Source organism: Diaphorina citri, unplaced genomic scaffold, assembly GCF_000475195.1.
Source record: "Diaphorina citri unplaced genomic scaffold, Diaci psyllid genome assembly version 1.1 scaffold22, whole genome shotgun sequence".
NCBI classification, from domain to species: domain Eukaryota; kingdom Metazoa; phylum Arthropoda; class Insecta; order Hemiptera; family Psyllidae; genus Diaphorina; species Diaphorina citri.
The window spans coordinates 201,094-222,601 of NW_007377460.1; the positions used below are offsets into that span (position 1 = coordinate 201,094).

At 37.5% G+C, this 21,508-nt stretch overlaps 2 protein-coding genes across 2 annotated transcripts in view; both read right to left on the reverse strand.

Moving 5' to 3' along the window:
• The window catches only part of LOC103509126 (clavesin-1-like), a 36,857-nt gene extending 26,552 nt beyond the window's left edge, over nucleotides 1–10,305 (reverse strand). Inside the window, 7 exon segments of the mRNA XM_008473719.3 lie at nucleotides 5,229–5,339; nucleotides 5,761–5,954; nucleotides 6,368–6,470; nucleotides 6,966–7,022; nucleotides 7,637–7,728; nucleotides 8,091–8,247; nucleotides 10,169–10,305. Coding sequence (XP_008471941.2) covers nucleotides 5,229–5,339; nucleotides 5,761–5,954; nucleotides 6,368–6,470; nucleotides 6,966–7,022; nucleotides 7,637–7,728; nucleotides 8,091–8,223 — 690 coding nt within the window. The 5' untranslated portion in view covers nucleotides 8,224–8,247; nucleotides 10,169–10,305.
• A 9,302-nt stretch (nucleotides 10,306–19,607) lies between these two features.
• LOC103509136 (transmembrane protein 18) lies at nucleotides 19,608–21,327 on the reverse strand (the record flags this gene model as incomplete). The annotated part of the gene is made up of 4 exons (XM_026823446.1): nucleotides 19,608–19,917; nucleotides 20,007–20,165; nucleotides 20,780–20,928; nucleotides 21,201–21,327. Coding segments are annotated over 3 exons (363 nt in total), but the record flags the coding sequence as incomplete, so codon positions are not given.
• Between the last annotated feature and the right edge of the window lie 181 nt (nucleotides 21,328–21,508).

Genomic DNA, 21,508 nt, shown 5'->3' on the forward strand with positions numbered 1-21,508 from the left:
CTTTTCCCTTCAGGAGTTCTAACTTGCGAGAGTGGTTGTGTACTGGAGACTGCCGAAAAGTTCCTCCTAGAGAGGGGTTTCATAATGCCCCTCGACCTGGGGGCCAAGGGTTCTTGTCAGATAGGCGGCAACATTTCTACCAATGCGGGAGGGCTGCGACTGTTTCGCTACGGGAGCTTGCATGCTACGGTGCTGGGATTGGAAGTGGTGAGTTGATAGTTATGTTGGTGGACAGAATAGGTCCAAGCACACTTATCCAACACAGATACAGTCCGTCTCCGTTCTGAATAAGTGTACGGTCGTGTATTTGATCCAATGTAAAGTAATAATATTACATTACTATTGTAATAATAAAGGAAGGACGGACTAAAAAATGGCCAAATCCAGTCAAATTTCAAGGTGCAAGTTTCAAAACCGTCCATTTCCAAAGTTATTTTCAAAACCGGCCATATCCACTTTTCTTTTTCAGATTCTGGCTCTATTGTAAGATTAATGGAAAAATAAATTAATGGTAATAAAAGGTATGTTTGAGATCTTGGTAACAGAGAAAGAAAGAAATTGATTTTTCGCCAGCCTACTTAGCTTAGTTGGTAGTGCGTCTGCCTTGTAAGCGCTAGGCCGCGGGTTCGATTCCGGCCCGGGGCGGATTTTATCCTGATGGGATATGACTATCTCTCGGCTTTTCTTCGAGATTCTCTCCTCAAGTACTTCCAACTCTTTTTCAACCTTGGGTTTGGAAACTGAGGGTTCAACAACTTGAGGTTTGTCAACACTGGGTTTAACTTGGGGTTTTTCGTCAGAGGGTGGGTCATTGTCTATTGTGGTGTTTGGTTCAGTCTTGGACAGCAAAGACCTATTGTGAGAGAAAAAAAAAAGTAACAGGGGAATTTAAAATTGAGTAGGTAAACTTTCAAAATTCCTATCTCCATTCAAAATACACAAGTCCTTCACGTTTCAAAACAGCCCAATGGTAATGTGCTGGCTTGCCATAAAGAAGGTCTAGGGTTTGATACTCCTAAGGGACAAAAATTTGCACTCATATTGCAAATAATTCAGCAGGTTACAACTTACATAAATGGGAAGTATTGTGTCTCTTCTCGCCCATAGCCTCAAAGAGAAGCAGTTTTCTTACCTTTACATTACACTTTCCGAAGGAACATAGAGTGAATGTAGAATGAAATGGACTCCTAACACACCCTCTTTTGTTTGTTCAGACATCAAAATAATAGTCCTAAACAAAAATGGACACAGCACGTACACAAAGGATCAAGAAGAGCCTGCCTTATAACATACAGAAAATCGTGTCCGAGAAAAAATCTAATTTTAGTGTGCAAAGTTGTTACAACTTATCCCTTAGTTCTCTTTTATTTGTCAATTACAAAATTCCCTTTGTTTTCAGAACACTTTCACTGTTAGACTGCCTACCTTTATTCCTTCAACCAGTTTACCGCCACTATGTTACTACGTCAGTTTGTCCGTCATGCTAGTCTGGCCACAAAAACTGTTGAGCGGGGAGCATATTCCATTCTAAACGATACACACATTCAGAAGTTCAAGCAGATTCTGAGTAACGATGATAACCGAGTACTCACAGATGAAGATTCTGTTAAACCGTATAATGTGGATTGGCTGAAGACTCAGGAAGGCATGTAAAGTTTAAAAAAAAAAAAAAAACATACTGTGGTAATCTGAAGAAGATGGAGAAGAAAACCAAGCAATCATCACCTACTACTGTACCATAGTATACCATACATAAATTACTTTTAATCAGAGTAGGTAACATAGAGCCTAGCTAGACGCTGATCTACTCTCTGTTTATAGTCCCTCAGCCAGACATTATTAACTATTATTCTCTTATCATTTAATGTTCTTTCTAGATGTCATTCAATACCTAGTCCCCCTGGACATGGATTTAAGATAATTTATTCATAAATCATTTTTATTCCACATAAAATAGGTATAACTGAAAGTATGAGGCAGTGTTCTAGTTTATATTCATACTAAATCAAAAATCCATTAATCACAGTGACTTGATGTAAAAACATCAACCTGCAAAATAGGTAGGTAGGTACACCATAAAAAGAAGAAGAAGAAGAAGAAGAAGAAGAAGAAGAAGAAGAAGAAGAAGAAGAAGAAGAAGAAGAAGAGGAAGAAGAGGAAGAAGAGGAAGAAGAGGAAGAAGAGGAAGAAGAAGAAGAAGAAGAAGAAGAAGAAGAAGAAAAAAAAAAGAATCACGGTCAATCAATCAACCAATAAATCAATCACTATTTTTTAACCCTTTTCAACCAGTAAATCAATTGATACATTTTTAACCCTTTCCACACAGGTAAAAGCAAACTAGTCCTGAAGCCAAAGACTACCGAAGAGGTATCTGCTATTCTCCGCTATTGCAAACTTCGATCTACAAAACCTGATTTACCTATTAGTTAAGATTGAGGTATACTTCAAGCAATTTTTGTTCCATTTTAAAATAATAGCAAATTAAAAACTAGAAACCAAAATGAAAACTCTCTATGTATTTTACAATGTGAACTTTTGACAGGTCATGAAAAAGTTCGGAACAAGAAGGATTCAAAATAGTTCCACGTCCGAAGAAAATTTTGCGAAAAATGCAAACGTGGTAGAAGAAAATAAATCACATGAAAATGAGAAAAATATATTGCTTACTTACCTTTAAGTTTTCCAAAGCCAAAAAGTCGTGTTAGTTCCGGGCTAGATCCAAGATTGGTTCCTAATTCCACGACAGGTACATCCTGCTCCTTTGGTTTCCAGAGATAAAGTGAAAGCTGAGTGCCACTGGTACCGCATGAAAATTTGTGAATCTTTTCTAGAGGCATTTTTTATCTTTTGAAACAATGCAACCTCTTCCGTAACTATTTGTAGGGATGAAATGAGCATTCTCATAAAAAAAGAGATTTTACCTTGGTACGAGATTTTATAAGCAACGTTCCGCGTGGTTAATATCCAGATGGGGTGACCTCGGCAATCGCGTTTTGCTTAACCCCATAGACAAAAAGCCCAATCTGAGGCTTAGGTGTAGGGGCTAGACAGCCCTAAAGGGTTAAGCTTCTACGAATCTAGGCAAACGCGTGCTGCTGGTTTTTCTCGGCCTCACTCAAACTGGGTGAGATTAATGTGAGTTAGCGGATAGCTGGTCGCCGAATGAAGGGTAAACCCCCCGTCATCAAAATCATTAGCAGTTGTATACTGAGGATGACGCTACACAGTTAAACCCGTTTAAAAAAGACACAAAAATGCTCACAGTAAGCGAAGAGGCACCCACGTTTTTGATAGACAAAAAAGATTTTTCTCGAGAACCTTTGAACTTGTTTGATTTTTTTTCTTTTTTTTTTACTTCTTCCAACGAATACAACAAACTCGAGAATTTAAATCAATATTTATACGGTCACCTGATAACTCCGGGTAGTGTGGCAGGTAATGACTTCGAACATTAGGAACAGCAAGGTCGGAATCAACCGTGCATAACCTCATGATCGCGTCATTCAGGATTAACATGGATAGAATAAATAAGGTAGAGGAGGAAGAGAAGAAAATGAGGAGGAAAAGAAGAAGAAAGGAAGAAAAAACAAGCTGGGTCCGTCCCTCCGGGAATTTTTTAGCCCGTAGTTTATTCGATCGTGATTAGAGAAAATCAGTACCTATGTACCTACCTAATTTGTGTTAATATTCAGTTTATTATAGTTTATTCTTGATTATCGACTGAAGTGTTATCTAAAACTTTCTCGCTTTGAGTTCATAGGTCGTCGCGACAAATTTCAAGATGAGGAACGCTCATTTGTGTGAGAAAATGTAAAAAAAAAAAAAAATCCCCAAAAACCAGTTTTTTTGGTTTTTTGGCTTGATGGTCCTCTGGATGGACAAAATCGAAGTTGTTTTGTGATTGTATGTCACTCTAACCACGGTAGGTGTGGTTTCCTTTGGGGAAACTGACCACTGGCAAATTGACCACTGCTCCATTAGAAATAAAAACTGAATGGAGCAGTGGTTGGTTTCCCTAAAGGAAAATACATCTTAAGGTGTCTCCGAACATGGTCGATCGACGAGGAGAAACTATTCTATCGAGACAGTGTGGACGTTTCAGTCGACATCGATCGACGGCCTTTCGACTAGGTGTGGACACACCTTTACATATCTCGAAAAATCTCTACTACTGTACTTTTAGAAGAAGAAAATATACCTTTCAACATTTGTTTGAGTTGTCTGAGAGATTCTTGGACTCTCTCCGGGGTCTCTCTCAGTTCTACTTCAGCCACTTTTTTGCTCTCCTCGGAAGTGACATGAAATATTTAACAGCTTCATTTTGAGGTGGTCATTTGTAAAACCTATTGTATTTTATGAGTTTTACAAATCGCAAGTTTCACCACATGGCGCAATGTAATGGCCAGGACCACAATCTGGGTTTAAATCTTCAAGTTTCACTGGATGAGGCAATCTGATTGGTTGATTTCAAATTTTTCAGCCAATCAGATTACTTCAAGAGCGAAATTGAAACCAATTTTAAACTCTTATGGTGCCAGCCTAGTTAGCTTAATTGGTAGTGCGTCTGCCTTGTAAGCGCTAGGCCGCGGTTTTGATTCCCGCCCGGGGCGGATTTTACCCTGAAGGGATAATGTTCGTTTTCGGAACGGCTAGCTTTCTCCTATCCTACTCCTCTCTTCGATTTCGGGAACCCTCTGTTAAACCTCTTAAAAAAACTGTTGTGAGTTTCGCCCGTTCCCACATGTCGTGAGTTTCACCCGATTTTTTCCCTCCGAATGTCCTGTAGGCAATGTAATTTAAATGAGTGTGTTCTCACTACACACGACACGATTTTTGTCGAATGACAAAAATCGTGGGAACGGGCTCCTAACGTCGAGCGTTAAATTCCTGCCCGAGGCGGATTTTATCTTAAACAAATTTCGTTCTTGGAACGGCCAGATTTCTCCTATCCTACCTTGAACTCTTCGATTTCGGGATAGTAAGATATGAAGGTGAGAAAAATCTGCCGAATCGATTCGTGTAAAGATACACAGGCGTCCTTACTGGAACTTGGCCTGGCACACTCCCGTCTATAGTTACAGTCTCCTTTAACAAATCTCTTCAAAAATAGAAGAAGAAGAAAAATCGTGTAATGCTTACCCTTTTCTGAAGTTTTTCTCTTATGAAAGGTTTGAATAGCCTCCAGACCAAGTTGAAATATATGGGTTGAAAAATTGTGTAGTGCTTACCCTTTTCTGAAGTTTTTCTCTTATGAAAGGTTTGAATAGCCTCCAGACCAAGTTGAAATATATGGGTTCCTTCACAATGTGAACCTCCTTTACTCGTAAAGGCAACGCGTCCTGAAATAAAAGGAATTTAACTGTGTTAACCATATTCAAGTACGTAATACTGTTGTATATTTGGGGAACAGCAGACTGGTTGAGTCTCATGTAGATTTGGTGTGACTGGATTTGTTGACATCTCGGATGTTGCATCCTTGTCACATTTGTGAACTACATTCCAAATTTCAAGCCTCTAGCTCTTACCCATTCACAAGATATTTTGTTTACAGACGGACACACGAATCAATGGCTGAAACTTTGGATTAGGCTCTATCGACCTCAAAACGTGTTTTGGCATTAGGAATTTTAATTGTGTTAAGCATAAATGCTTGGTAAGTACCTACAAATCTCCAAATACACTACGCTAAATTTCGTGACTTGACGTGGACTTGAAGCTAACCACAAAGAGTGAATAAAAGTGAGTACCTGTCCATTTTACCTGAATAAAAGTGAGTAGCTTGTACGAAAAGGTGGGTGTAAACTGCAACGCCTGTTTGGTTGATAAGCCGTCGAAATCCAGCACAATCACTCCGCCTCTCACTTGAGATTCAGGTTCTCGAATAGCAGCTAGGTGAATGAGGTAGAGAACTCTCAGGATCTGATCTGTGCTGAGAACTTTGGGATCCCAGGGACCTGAAGAATGAAAATGATTACTTTTTAAGAGGTTTGATATAGGGAACTGTAACTGCTAAGGTCTAATCGTCCCGAAATCGAATAGAGAAGGAAGACATGGAGAAAGCCAGCTGTTCCGAGAACGAACATTATCCGTTCAGGATAAAATCCGCCCCGGGCGGGAATCGAACCCGCGGCCTAGCGCTTACAAGGTAGACGCTCTATCAACAAGCTAACTAGGCTGGAGTGTTATATCTAAATCTACTATAAACCATGATTTTTTTGTGGTGAAGCTGAGAGCCTCTTCAGACTTTTTGTGGATACCACAGGATTTTTGAAGTTTTTTTTCCATCTCCTAAAATTAAGTTGATCCCAAGGACAAGGAAACCCTAAACCCTTGACAAATGGAGAGTGCCTTAAAAAAAGTAACTTACTTCCAATGCAAATGAGTAGTACTCTTCTCCCATTCTGATCTCTGTCAACTAGAACGTTTACCACTTTAGTGTTGAGAAATCAATATTATTTATTTTACACGAGCTCAGAGGATAGCCATTGAAGATACTCCCAGCAGAGAGTCAAAAGCTGAAAGTCATCCCGGGATGTTCGAACCCATACCAGTCTATTGTACACATATAATATGAATGTCCTTCATGATGCTTTAATTTTGATGTGTATAAGTTCAGTCACTCACTATCAGGTAGACCTGACGTTCAGGTGTTCCTGTCAGGCCTACCTGATAGTGAGTGGCTGGCCTAAGGGATATGTATTGCCATGACAACATATTTTATACTCTGTACAGATTTATCACTTTTGTATCTATATTTTAACACTATTTTTGATCAGATTATTTTATAATCTGACAGTTAATGGCCAGGACCACAATCTGGGTTTAAACCTTCAAGTTTAACTGGATGAAGCAATCTGATTGGTTGATTTCAAACTTTTCAGCCAATCAGAATTCTCCATCCAAGAGCGAAACTGAAACCAAGTTTAAACTCATATTGTCCTGAACATTGGCGAGTATTTCGTCACTGAATCGAAGCTCCATATGTCAGCATTCTTGTGTTTGAAGTCTGCAACGCGTTTCATCTGAAAAGAACAAGACAATCATTTTGGTAAAAATCCCTGTATTGAAATATTAAATAAGTACAACTTTGAATTTTAGTAGAATATAAACAAACCAATTGTCAGCCTAGATAGCTTGGGAGGGCGCCTGCCTAGGTTCCATTCCCGCCCGGGGCGAACTTTATGCTGAACGGATAAGGTTCCTTTTCAGAACGAGTCTGCAACGCGTTTCATCTGAAAAGAACGAGACAATCATTTTGGTAAAAATCCCTGTATTGAAACATTAAATAAGTACAACTTTGAATTTTAGTAGAATATAAACAAACCAATTGTCAGCCTAGATACTCTAGATAGCTTGGGAGGGCGCCTGCCTAGGTTCCATTCCCGCCCGGGGCGAACTTTATGCTGAACGGATAAGGTTCCTTTTCAGAACGGCTGGCTTTCTTCTTCACTGTCCTCCTTTTCTCTTCGATTTCGGGACGATAAGACCTCCGTAATTAAGGAGTGTCCAAACATAATCGTTCGACGAGGTGAATCTATGTTGTCGAGGCAGTGTGGACGGTTCAGTCGATATCGATCGATGGCCGGAGTTCCCTTTTTAAAACTTTATTATTTTTTTTTTATGAGGGAACACTTACCAATTGAAAAGCACTCTCAGGATAATATTTGGTTTTTCTCAGGAATACCTGGAGCAGAAAGTCGTCATCTTTGAAGTAGAGAGAGTTGTCTTCTGAAATACAACATGGGACGTGCATTATTGTACAGTCGAATCTTTCTAACTGGGAATCCAAGGGACCTATATTTTTTTCCACCGTTAACCAGGTTTTCCAATTACAGATGAGATGCATTTATCTATCATAGGGCGTCTGCCTCTAGGGCTACATATCATATCCAAAACCTAATGTCAGCCCAAAGCAATCACCCCAGGGCTGATTGAGAAGTTGACGAAAAATGCCGATCCCGCCTGAACACGGGAAAAGGCGAAGAAAGAGAATAATAATGGGAGTATATTCATCATAATTCACATCATCATTTCACTTTCTGAAAAAAGGCCTGTAAGTACTACTGTACTTTTAGAAGAAGAAAATATACCTTTCAGCATTTGTTTGAGTTGTCTGAGAGATTCTTGGACTCTCTCCGGGGTCTCTCTCAGTTCTACTTCAGCCACTTTTTTGCTCTCCTCGGAAAGTTCTCCATCTTCTATTCTGAATCTCGGATCTGCCATGATTGAAACTGAGGAGAAGGGACTCTGAAATGGAGAATACAAAGATTACAAAGTCAGATTTAACACTGGAGAACCCAAACAAGAGCGCCCGAAAATTAAGAGCGAGGAAGAACGCCTAGGTACTCAAGAGCTTAAGAAGTCTCTCGACCTTCCATTTGAAATATAGCTTCTGGCTTCTGGCCCTTCTAGATATTTTCCCCCTTTCTTGATTCTTCACTACTTCACGCCTACGATCTTATTCAGTTGGTTTCCCTACGATCTTATTCAGTTGGAATCTTTGCTGTCTTTTTGTGTGCATTCCTATGCTTGCCTGTTGAATCTGAGGATTTTCCAGTCAAAGGTACTCAAGAGCTTAAAAAGTCTCTCGACCTTCCATTTGAAATATAGCTTCTGGCTTCTGGCCCTTCTAGATATTTTCCCCCTTTCTTGATTCTTCACTACTTCATTAAGGACTCACTACGAAAATAAGTATACACATATGCATAATATATCGTATATTTAAATTGAAAATATGATGATTCATACCTTGAATTTTTGATAACCGAATCCATAGATAAGATGGGGATCAATGTACAAATCCTAGTAGTATACACGTATGCATATCGTATATTTAAATTGAAAATATGATGATTCATACCTTGAATTTTTGATAACCGAATTAATAGATAAGATGGGGATCAATGTACAAATCCTAGGTAATAGGTTCAAAGGGATAAGTCACCACACCTGGGTAGGTTATAGGTAGGTACAGGTACCTATAGTCATCATATGATTTTAATTAATTAATTTTATTTATTTTATTGTTATTTTACAATTTTATTATATGATTTTCAAAACAATGTAAAACAAGGTACAAGTAGGTATCTAAATATGTTAAAACAAGCTGGGCCCGTCCCTCCGGGAATTTTTTAGCCCGTAGTTTATTCGATCGTGATTAAAGAAAATCAGTACCTATGTACCTACCTAATGTGTTTAATATTCAGTTTTATTATTGATTTGATTTTTGATTTTACTTTCATGTAATGATTTAAAATCAAGACTAGAGCCCGTTCTCCCTTTTCTCCTTTTAATGTTTCCTAATAACCCATCCATTTATTGGCCTTGCTCGGCGTAGCTTAACATAGGTGACGCTAAAACCGGTCTTAAAATAACGACTGAAGTGTTATCTAAAACTTTCTCGCTTTGAGTTCATAGGTCATCGCGACAAATTTCAAGATCAGAGCTCATTTGTGTGAGAAAATGAGACTGATTTGTTTAATATTCAGTTTATTATCATTCTCGATTTGATTTTTTGATTTTACTTTCATGTGATGATTTAAAATCAAGACTAGAGCCCGTTCTCCCTTTGTTTCCAATATAATGTTTAAGTCACCCATCCATTTATTGGCCTTTCTCGGCGTAGCTTAACATAGGTGACGCTAAAACCGGTCTTAAATGATCGACTGAAGTGTTATCTAAAACTTTCTCGCTTTGAGTTCATAGGTCGTCGCGACAAATTTCGAGAAGAGAGCTCATTTGTGTGAGAAAATGTTAAAAAAAATCCCCCAAAAATCAGTTTTTTTGGCTTTATGGTTTTCTGGACAAATTTTCGTGTTCCTGGTAAAAAGACCTTTAATTAAGGAGCGCAGTAGCGCTCCGCCCCGCCAAGTCAAGAAAGTTTGACCGCGCTACTAGAGATATTACCTCCCAAAATAAATCAAGTGCCCACAAAAAATATACAAAACTCCATCCCACTCCAAAAAAGTTTAGAAATCTATTTTGTACCCCGCCTTTTATGAAAACTCTCTATGTATTTTACAATGTGAACTTTTGACAGGTCATGAAAAAGTTCGGAACAAGAAGGATTCAAAATAGTTCCACGTCCGAAGAAAATTTTGCGAAAAATGCAAACGTGGTAGAAGAAAATAAATCACATGAAAATGAGAAAAATATATTGCTTACTTACCTTTAAGTTTTCCAAAGCCAAAAAGTCGTGTTAGTTCCGGGCTAGATCCAAGATTGGTTCCTAATTCCACGACAGGCACATCCTGCTCCTTTGGATTCCAGAGATAAAGTGAAAGCTGAGTGCCACTGGTACCGTATGAAAATTTGTGAATCTTTTCTAGAGGCATTTTTTATCTTTTGAAACAATGCAACCTCTTCCGTAACTACTCGTAGGGATGAAATGAGCATTCTCATAAAAAAGAGCTTTTACCTTGGTACGAGATTTTATAAGGAACGTTCCGCGTGGTTTATATCCAGATGGGTGACCTAGGCAATCGCGTTTTGCTTAACCCCATACACAAAAAGCCCAATCTGAGGCTTAGGTGTAGGGGCTAGACAGCCCTAAAGGGTTAAGCTTCTACGAATCGAGGCAAACGCGTGCTGCTGGTTTTTCTCGGCCTCACTCAAACTGGGTGAGATTAATGTGAGTTAGCGGATAGCATGTCGCCGAATGAAGGGTAAACCCCCCGTCATCAAAATCATTAGCAGTTATATACTGAGGATGACGCTACACAGTTAAACCCGTTTAAAAAAGACACAAAAATGCTCACAGTAAGCGAAGAGGCACCCACGTTTTTGATAGACAAAAAAGATTTTTCTCGAGAACCTTTGAACTTGTTTGATTTTTTTTTCTTTTTTTTTTACTTCTTCCAACGAATACAACAAACTCGAGAATTTAAATCAATATTTACACGGTCACCTGATAACTCCGGGTAGTGTGGCAGGTAATGACTTCGAACATTAGGAACAGTAAGGTCGGAATCAACCGTGCATAACCTCATGATCGCGTCATTCAGGATTAACATGGATAGAATAAATAAGGTAGAGGAGGAAGAGTGTACGGGCAAACAGCCCCAAAGATGGGTCAAGCTTATACGAATCTACAAAGAAAAATAATTTAGTGGCAATGAAATATCTGCTGTATAAGAATTCTGTCGTCTGTGTCGTAGCATGCCCAATTGCCCATCCAGTTCAGTGTTGTGTCCCTCATCAAATGAGCGAGAAGAGACACAATAAGTACTTCCCATTTGGGTGCTCAGTCAACACTTAAAACAGCGGAAAGTACCTAACCTGTTTCTTTTCTTTATTCTGCTATTACCATTCGGCGAAAGCTGAAGCCGCTAAAAACAACAAAGCAGTCGAAACACGAGGTCAATTTTTTTTTTGTCGATGATGGGCATCCATTGAACCCGAGATCTTCTGCAAAGCGCATCACGACTGGAACTTTTTGTCACATGTTGTCTAGATGAATAGGTACTTCATTTGTCAGTCACACACTTGTGACAAACAAACAGATTAGAGAGGAATGTAAAGTTTTCTGAACTTTTGTCCACATGCTCGTTATCTTATCACCAATGTCCTTTTGTGTCAACAATGGTCCTCGAAAACACCTAGAGGTGTATAACCTGAGACATCAGGATTCTCCAGGTGTGTCCCCACAAAGTCGACCGGCCGTCGATCGATGTTGACTGAACCGTCAGGAGTGCGGAACAGATGTGTACCATCAAATAACAAGGAAAACAGATTTCTTTTCCCACCCAAGTTTAGGGTCAGTTTGAAAAGAACTTTTATCATGTCTGGTTGGTCCCCCTCTTGAGAAAAGTGTGCAGATATCAGAGCAACCTATTTAGATCTATTGTGACCCCAAAAGAAACTTACATTTGCCAGAAATGTCCACAAACTGAAGTCGGGTAAGAATGAATACTCCACTGATTCTAATTCTACCATTTTACTTAAAAGTCTGATAAGCCCAGAGTTTGTCAAATCTCACTGTACATAATTAATACTACAGACTAATATTTCAGTAATTCAGTTTATTTAATGTTAATAAAATGATATTTGAATTTGATTATTTTTATTAATTTTTTTTTTTTTTTTTTTCAATAAAAGAAAATTTCCATATGCATATCGTCTATTTAAATTGAAAATATGATGATTCATACCTTGAATTTTTGATAACCGAATCCATAGATAAGATGGGGATCAATGTACAAATCCTAGGTAATACCTAGGTTCACCAACCTCAGTGGTGCAGTTACCAACCTCAGTGGTGCAGTTGTTAACGCGTTGGACTTTGGATCTGGAGGTTGGTGGTTCGAGTCCAAGTCATGTCATAAAATTTTTTATAATTTATACCGAGTACATATTTTTACCATTGATGTTTTATTGTACCACGTGTGACTCATTTAATTTTAATATTTTAAGCGACTTTCAGGAATTTGTAAAAATTATGTGTGGAAAACTCCTTGCGAATCCCTTTTTCCACAATCAGATTACTACTCTTTTTTCCCCAATCAATAAATAATAGATACTACAATGTATAACTTTTTTGATCAGAGCAACTTAAACATCAAAAGCGAAGAAGTTTAAATGGAAAAGCAAAGGAACTGATATATGTACAAGTAATTATTTATGTTTTTTGATATAATTTACAGATCAAAAGATTACAGGTATAATCATATTTATGTTATGGAATGGCTTTTGTATAATTATTGGGGACTGATGAGTTTTCCAGCAGTCTGCTTTAAAAAGTTTGGTGGTTTGACATTTTGGATATTTTTTTATTTGGTCCATAGAACCATTACGGGTAGCTATAAAAATTCTATTTATATTGCGGAATGGCTTTTGTATATTTGGGGTGACAGCAGACTGGACCTAGGTTCAAAGGGATACGTCACCACACCTGGATAGGTTATAGGTACCTACCTATAGTCATCATATGATTTTAATTAATTAATTTTATTTATTTTATTGTTATTTTACAATTTCATTATATGATTTTCAAAACAATATAGGTAAAACAAGGTACAAGTAGGTAGGTACCTAAATATGTTAAAACAAGCTGGGCCCGTCCCTCCGGGAATATTTAGCCCGTAGTTTATTCGATCGTGATTGAAGAAAATCAGTACCTATGTACCTACCTAATGTGTTTAATATTCAGTTTATTTTTATTATTGATTTGATTTTTGATTTTACTTTCATGTAATGATTTAAAATCAAGACTAGAGCCCGTTCTCCCTTTTCTTCTTTTAAACTACCAATATAATGTTTCAGTCACCCATCCATTTATTGGCCTTGCTCGGCGTAGCTTAACATAGGTGACGCTAAAACCGGTCTTAAATGATCGACTGAAGTGTTTTCTAAAACTCTCTCGCTTTGAGTTCATAGGTCGTCGCGACAAATTTCGAGAAGAGAGCTCATTTGTGTGAGAAAATGTTAAAAAAAATCCCCCAAAAATCAGTTTTTTTGGCTTTATGGTTTTCTGGACAAATTTTCGTGTTCCTGGTAAAAAGACCTTTAATTAAGGAGCGCAGTAGCGCTCCGCCCCGCCAAGTCAAGAAAGTTTGACCGCGCTACTAGAGATATTACCTCCCAAAATAAATCAAGTGCCCACAAAAAATATACAAAACTCCATCCCACTCCAAAAAAGTTTAGAAATCTATTTTGTACCCCGCCTTTTATGAAAACTCTCTATGTATTTTACAATGTGAACTTTTGACAGGTCATGAAAAAGTTCGGAACAAGAAGGATTCAAAATAGTTCCACGTCCGAAGAAAATTTTGCGAAAAATGCAAACGTGGTAGAAGAAAATAAGAAATCACGTGAAAATGAGAAAAATATATTGCTTACCTTCAAGTTTTCCAAAGCCAAAAAGTCGTGTTCGTTCCGGGCTAGATCCAAGATTGGTTCCTAATTCCACGACAGGCACATCCTGCTCCTTTGGATTCCAGAGATAAAGTGAAAGCTGAGTGCCACTGGTACCGTATGAAAATTTGTGAATCTTTTCTAGAGGCATTTTTTATCTTTTGAAACAATGCAACCTCTTCCGTAACTACTCGTAGGGATGAAATGAGCATTCTCATAAAAAAGAGCTTTTACCTTGGTACGAGATTTTATAAGGAACGTTCCGCGTGGTTTATATCCAGATGGGTGACCTAGGCAATCGCGTTTTGCTTAACCCCATACACAAAAAGCCCAATCTGAGGCTTAGGTGTAGGGGCTAGACAGCCCTAAAGGGTTAAGCTTCTACGAATCGAGGCAAACGCGTGCTGCTGGTTTTTCTCGGCCTCACTCAAACTGGGTGAGATTAATGTGAGTTAGCGGATAGCATGTCGCCGAATGAAGGGTAAACCCCCCGTCATCAAAATCATTAGCAGTTATATACTGAGGATGACGCTACACAGTTAAACCCGTTTAAAAAAGACACAAAAATGCTCACAGTAAGCGAAGAGGCACCCACGTTTTTGATAGACAAAAAAGATTTTTCTCGAGAACCTTTGAACTTGTTTGATTTTTTTTCTTTTTTTTTTACTTCTTCCAACGAATACAACAAACTCGAGAATTTAAATCAATATTTACACGGTCACCTGATAACTCCGGGTAGTGTGGCAGGTAATGACTTCGAACATTAGGAACAGTAAGGTCGGAATCAACCGTGCATAACCTCATGATCGCGTCATTCAGGATTAACATGGATAGAATAAATAAGGTAGAGGAGGAAGAGTGTACGGGCAAACAGCCCCAAAGATGGGTCAAGCTTATACGAATCTACAAAGAAAAATAATTTAGTGGCAATGAAATATCTGCTGTATAAGAATTCTGTCGTCTGTGTCGTAGCATGCCCAATTGCCCATCCAGTTCAGTGTTGTGTCCCTCATCAAATGAGCGAGAAGAGACACAATAAGTACTTCCCATTTGGGTGCTCAGTCAACACTTAAAACAGCGGAAAGTCCCTAACCTGTTTCTTTTCTTTATTCTGCTATTACCATTCGGCGAAAGCTGAAGCCGCTAAAAACAACAAAGCAGTCGAAACACGAGGTCAATTTTTTTTTTGTCGATGATGGGCATCCATTGAACCTGAGATCTTCTACAAAGCGCATATACATCACGACTTGAACTTTTTGTCACATGCTGTCTACATGAATAGGTAGGTACTTCATTTGTCAGTCACACACTTTTGACAAACAAACAGATTAGAGAGGAATGTAAAGTTTTCTGAACTTTTGTCCACATGCTCGTTATCTTATCACCAATGTCCTATTGTGTTAACAATGGTCCTCGAAAACATCTAGAGGTGTATAACCTCATAACCTGAGACATCAGGATTCTCCAGGTGTGTCCCCACAAAGTCGACCGGCCGTCGATCGATGTTGACTGAACCGTCCACAGGTCCACACACTGCCTCGACAACATAGATTTATCTTGTCTCGATTGACGGCGTCGACTATGTGTGGACACTTTAGATAGACCAATACATTTTGCCTTGACAGTCTTGACACGTGAAATTAAAAAGGTTTTTGGTTACACTAAGGAATCCCTAATGCCAGACCCTAAATTTTCATTTTATTTTTTAGAAAATTTTCCGACCACACTCACATAGTTCCGACCACACATGGTATGATTGTTAATGTTTATTACGAGTAGGTATCGATTGACGGCGTCGACTATGTGTGGACACTTTAGATAGACCAATACATTTTGCCTTGACACGTGAAATTAAAAAGGTTTTTGGTTACACTAAGGAATCCCTAATGCCAACATTTTATTTTTTAGAAAATTTTCCGACCACACTCACATAGTTCCGACCACACATGGTATGATTGTTAATGTTTATTACGAGTAGGTACCTCTCTATGTATACCTCCACGTAATACAAATCAGGGTAAAATCACGCATAAGCACCTACTTACGAGCTCACAATTAGCGTAAGAAGTGGCAAACATGTACAAGTAGGTATCATTGATGGGTCTTACAGGGTGACTGGATCATGAGTCCCCTTGTAATATGGGGCATTGGGACACTATAGGGACTTTGGGGATGGACCTTAATTCCATACACAAAAAGCCCTCTCTGAGGCTTAGGTGTAAGGGCAAGGAGCCCCAAAAGATGGATTAAGCTTCATATGAATCTTGGGGATGGACCTACGGGGTCACCAAAACAACATAAGTGCAACCCGTACTTGTGTTTTGGCAAACACTAAAAAAAGGGGGGGGGAATGGTTTACTTGTTTCACCTTCTTTTTGAAGCAATTTCAAAGGTAGGTATAAGGAAAGTAAATAATTAATTAAAATAAAGTGTAAGGGCAAGGAGCCCCAAAAGATGGATTAAGCTTATACGAATCTTGGGGATGGTCACCAAAACAACCTAAGTGCAACCCGTACTAATGTTTTGGCAAACACTAAAAAAAGGGGGGGGGGAATGGTTTACTTGTTTCACCTTCTTTTTGAAGCAATTTCAAAGGTAGGTATAAGGAAAGTAAATAATTAATTAAAATAACCTTTTTTCAGCCTATTGTCGGGATAAAGGGACTCCTGAATCCTATTCGAATTCGAGCAGTATAAATCACCACCACTCAACCTTTTGGAAATTATCCATTCAATCAAAAATCTCTGTGAACTTTCTGGCCTGATTCTTCGCACACATTTAACTAATTTCTAATTAATTCACCCTGGAAAAAAACCTCGTCTGTCAAAAGCTGTGTGAACTTTCTGGCCTGTTTCATCGCACACATTTAACTAATTTGCAATAAGTAATTAATTCACCCTGAAAAAAAAAAAAAACTCATGTCAGCAGTTTTGGTTTGACATAAGCAGAAGCAAGGCGAGGTATAACCTTACGGTTTCACCTCACTAGATAACCGCGACTGATAACGAATGCCGCAAGTTTGTACAGAGCCAGCAGGGGCGGATAGATTCGATGAAGTAGATTTTGGGAGAAGCATCTCCCAAAAGAGACTGAAAAAATGCCCATTTTATTATTGAATAAACTCAAAAATTACCATTTTAAATGGGTTCAAAATTACCAGCCTTTGTAATCGCTCCTTTCCCTCATGTTTTTTTTTTCTTCTTTTTCTTCTTCTTCTTCTTCTTCCTTTAAGTGGCAGGGTTCTCCTGGAGGAGCTCATCTAAGATAATTCACCAGGGATACACGGCGAGACAGTCAGGGGATTTTTTTTTTTTGTCCTTAAAATCATCCAAAGATTAATTAGAACCATTTAAAAGGCCATAAAGTATTTCCACAGGACAAACAAGGATAACAGTAGGTACCTAATTAAATATAGACTAGGTGACGGGTAAGCCCATGGACTTGTACTATAGCAGAACTTTCAGTTGTTTCTAAATCTAAAGTAAGAAAAAAATAGAAAGTAACAACTGCCTTTAGGTACATTTTAGTTTAAAAACACACACCACACAACAAATATTTATTTTAATTTTAAAATTAAATATACATATACATATACCTATTATAATCTACCTAATTCATGTAAAACTATTTCTAGTGGAAATATTACACAGTTGGATTATTGCGGCAGTTCAGAATCTTCAATATTTCACAACCTATTTTAATTTTAAAATTAAATATACATATACATACATATACCTATTATATCTACCTAATTCATGTAAAACTATTTCTAGTGGAAATATTACACAGTTGGATTATTGCGGCAGTTCAGAATCTTCAATATTTCACAAGTAGCTCAGTGGTACAACTCGTAAACCGGGGGACAAGAGTTCAAGTCCCGGTAATGACATGAAATATTTAAGTAACAGCTTCATTTTGAGGTGGTCATTTGTAAAACCTATTGTATTTTATGAGTTTTACAAATCGCAAGTTTCACCACATGGCGCAATGCTTTACGTCCTTCATTCATTGTCTACGAGCCAGTCGTATTTTGTACATCCCGAAGTATAATTATGTCCCTAATCGGATGGCTGAGAAAAGTTTGTTCTCGGAACGGCTGGCTTTCTCCTATCCTGTCTTCCTTCTCTCTTCAATTTCGGGACGATAAGAGCAGTTAGAGTTCTCTCTATCAAACCTCTTTAAAAAATCCCTTGAGAAAAATAACCTAGCTCGACTCAAGCTTGCCCTTAACAGTCTCAACTCTTTACTACGAGCCAGTCGTATTTTGTACATCCCGAAGTATAATTTATTATGTCCCTAATCGGATGGCTGAGAAAAGTTTGTTCTCGGAACGGCTGGCTTTCTCCTATCCTGTCTTCCTTCTCTCTTCGATTTCGGGACGATAAGAGCAGTTACAGTTCTCTCTATCAAACCTCTTTAAAAAATCCCTTGAGAAAAATAACCTAGCTCGACTCAAGCTTGCCCTTAACAGTCTCAACTCTTTGCCTTTCAATCTGGTGTGTCCTAAAGTGGTCTACTTGGGAGAGAGGGCGTCACGTCGTTGTAAAAAAAGACTCATCTTGAGTTTTACAGTGGGAAAATATAAGTAAGTAGTAACTTTTGATTTCTTTTTACGCTTATTTTAAAAATTATTACAATAACACGGAAAAGGGGTAAAAAGATCACAACAATTACCTTAAAAAATACAATTTCTTCTATAGGGTAAGAAAAATCTGTAGATACAAACAGAGGAGAATACAAAAACTAGTCATGTAAATGTAGAACACAGTGGGAAAATATAAGTAAGTAGTAACTTTTGATTTCGTTTTACGCTTATTTGAAAAATGATTACAATAACACGGAAAATGGGTAAAAAGATCACAACAATTAAAAAATACAATTTCTTCTATAGGGTAAGAAAAATCTGTAGATACAAACAGAGGAGAATACAAAAACTAGTCATGTAAATGTAGAATATACCAAATATTGTAGTTGATCTTGTCATTTTCGAGTCAATGATGTCAATCTGTCAATACAGGCCTAACAGCGCATTAGCAACTCGAATTATTTTCAATTCTGATTGCAGAAAAACAATGAAGATCTTTAGGCCAAGGCAACTAAAAATTCAGTTCGGCCAATTGAAATCTCAGCTATATTAACTATGCCTATCATTAATTGAATAATTGACTAAAATATTGCAATAAGAGACATAAAAAAACTGAGGCCCTGTTTTAGCACTGTTTGTGTGATGGGACTAAGGGAATCTACACAACTATCAGAGAATGGATACCTAATCTTAAGGCAATCGTTTGTAAATAGGTAGAGGAAGTAACAACTAGGTATTTCGTTTAAATGCTATAGTACATTTTGTACATTTTTTTTCCATTTAAAATAATCCTTTTTCCCTGAGGCCCTGTTTTAGCACTGTTTGTGTGATGGGACTATGGGAATCTACACAACTATCAGAGAATGGATACCTAATCTTAAGGCAATCGTTTGTAAACAGGTAGAGGAAGTAACAACTAGGTATTTCGTTTAAATGCTATAGTACATTTTGTACATTTTTTTTCCATTTAAAATAATCCTTTTTCCTCATTTCATTTAGCCCTAAAGTTCTAAAGACATAAGCCCACCAAATCTATGGGGTACCTTTTGGAAAAATTACTTTGAAATGGAGAGTTTCCTCATAGACTGAGGAAACATATTTGTTCTCCCTGCTCACATTTCTCATTATGAAAATACTCCATGTCCTAAAGACATAAGCCCACCAAATCTATGGGGTACCTTTTGGAAAACTTACTTTGAAATGGAGAGTTTCCTCATAGACTGAGGAAACATATTTGTTCTCCCTGCTCACATTTCTCATTATGAAAATACTCCATGTATTGGAGTATTCTTTGCTCTTGTGACTTGTGAATAATACCTCATGGGCTATTCCTTTAGAGACAAAAGGAAACATGCATTCCAACTCTCAATATTTGTAGTCATGTACTCACACTACTCACAGCTTGTGGTAATTTTCTCACTTATTTCCATTTCCAACATATTTGCTATGGTCCACAGCAGGTCTTCCACATCTCTTAGCATGTCACATCACATTTAACTTACCCTCACCAATCTTTCTCTCACTCTTTTCTTATCAACTCATCTCATGCTCTATTATTTGTCCTTGACATGTCACATCACATTTAACTTACCCTCACCAATCTTTCTCTCACTCTTTTCTTATCAACTCATCTCATGCTCTATTATTTGTCCTTGGCTTTCTTCATCTGCTTAAGCTGAGCTTTTTTGAGGTGAATCATCAATTGACTTGACTGGTAAAGCCACAGCGCCTGCAAGTTTAAAGAGAAACAAGTTTAAATACAAAGGTGGTGACTAACAAAATACTGAAGTTCAATTCCTTTACTTTCAGTACTTTTTTTAACTTTCTCTATCCCATAGGAAGGAAAGTATTTCTAAATGCTCTAAAAATACTTATCCCAAAGAGTTTAAAATACATAATAGTGTTGAAATGTACCTAGTTACTAATTAAGTACCCATTCAGTTGAGTAATTAGTAAAGCCATTTTTAAGTAATGGTGTCAAGCACAGTGGTGTTTTCAAGTTTGGATATGGTTTTTTGCAAGTGTATTTTCAACTACCTATACAAGTATTCCTAAATTTTTAGCCATTTCAATATACCTAGTTTATATTTTCTCCTCCTTAAAATACAAGGTTAATGTTGAAATGTACCTAGTTACTAATTAAGTACCTATTCAGTTGAGTAATTGGTAAGTAAAGCCATTTTTAAGTAATGGTGTCAAGCACAGTGGTGTTTTCAAGTTTGGATATGGTTCTTTGCAAGTGTATTTTCTTTTCAACTACCTATACAAGTATTCCTAAATTTTTAGCCATTTCAATATACCTAGTTTATATTTTCTCCTCCTTAAAATACAAGGTTAACTTACCACCAAGATCATACAGTTGAGTAGTAATGGTATAGAGAAAACAATGGATATGAACATGCCTTTCTCATCAAAGTACTCATGCCGTGCAAAAGATCGCCAGTTATTATGAGCAAATTCATTGAGATTTTCTGAGAAATATACCAGCAATACTGAAATCAAATAAATTAGATTAGAATATATGACCATCATGCATTTTTTTCTTTAAAATTAAAACAGTGACTGGAATAGGTAACTCTAATTGTTAACCTCCTCTTTAAATAAACACAGTGACTAAACAAGTAAGGTCTAGGTTTTAACACAATAGAAAACACAAGCAGGTATAGCATTATTTTGGCTACAAACATTGGCCTTAACTGAAATTTATGGAATAGGTCTCTATTTTGTATGATTATTGATTATTTTCAAAGAAGTGGATACTTACAAAGAACAACAAACAGAACAATTTGAATATTGGAATTATTTCTAGTTGAAAATGTAGTCAAGGTGATAAAAACGTGAAAGCTCACAAGTCCAATTATCCATGGGTCTTGCCAATCAAGCTGTAAATACAATCAATAGGTAAATATTAGAAACTCTATCTATTTCTCCTCTATATGGCACTTAATAATGTTACTTATGTGGAAGTGGTTTATCTGATTATCTCAGATTATATTGCTCTCAGAACTCAATCATGGTGGTTGGTTACAAACACTGGGATAAGTGATACACTAGCAAACACTTGGGAATTCA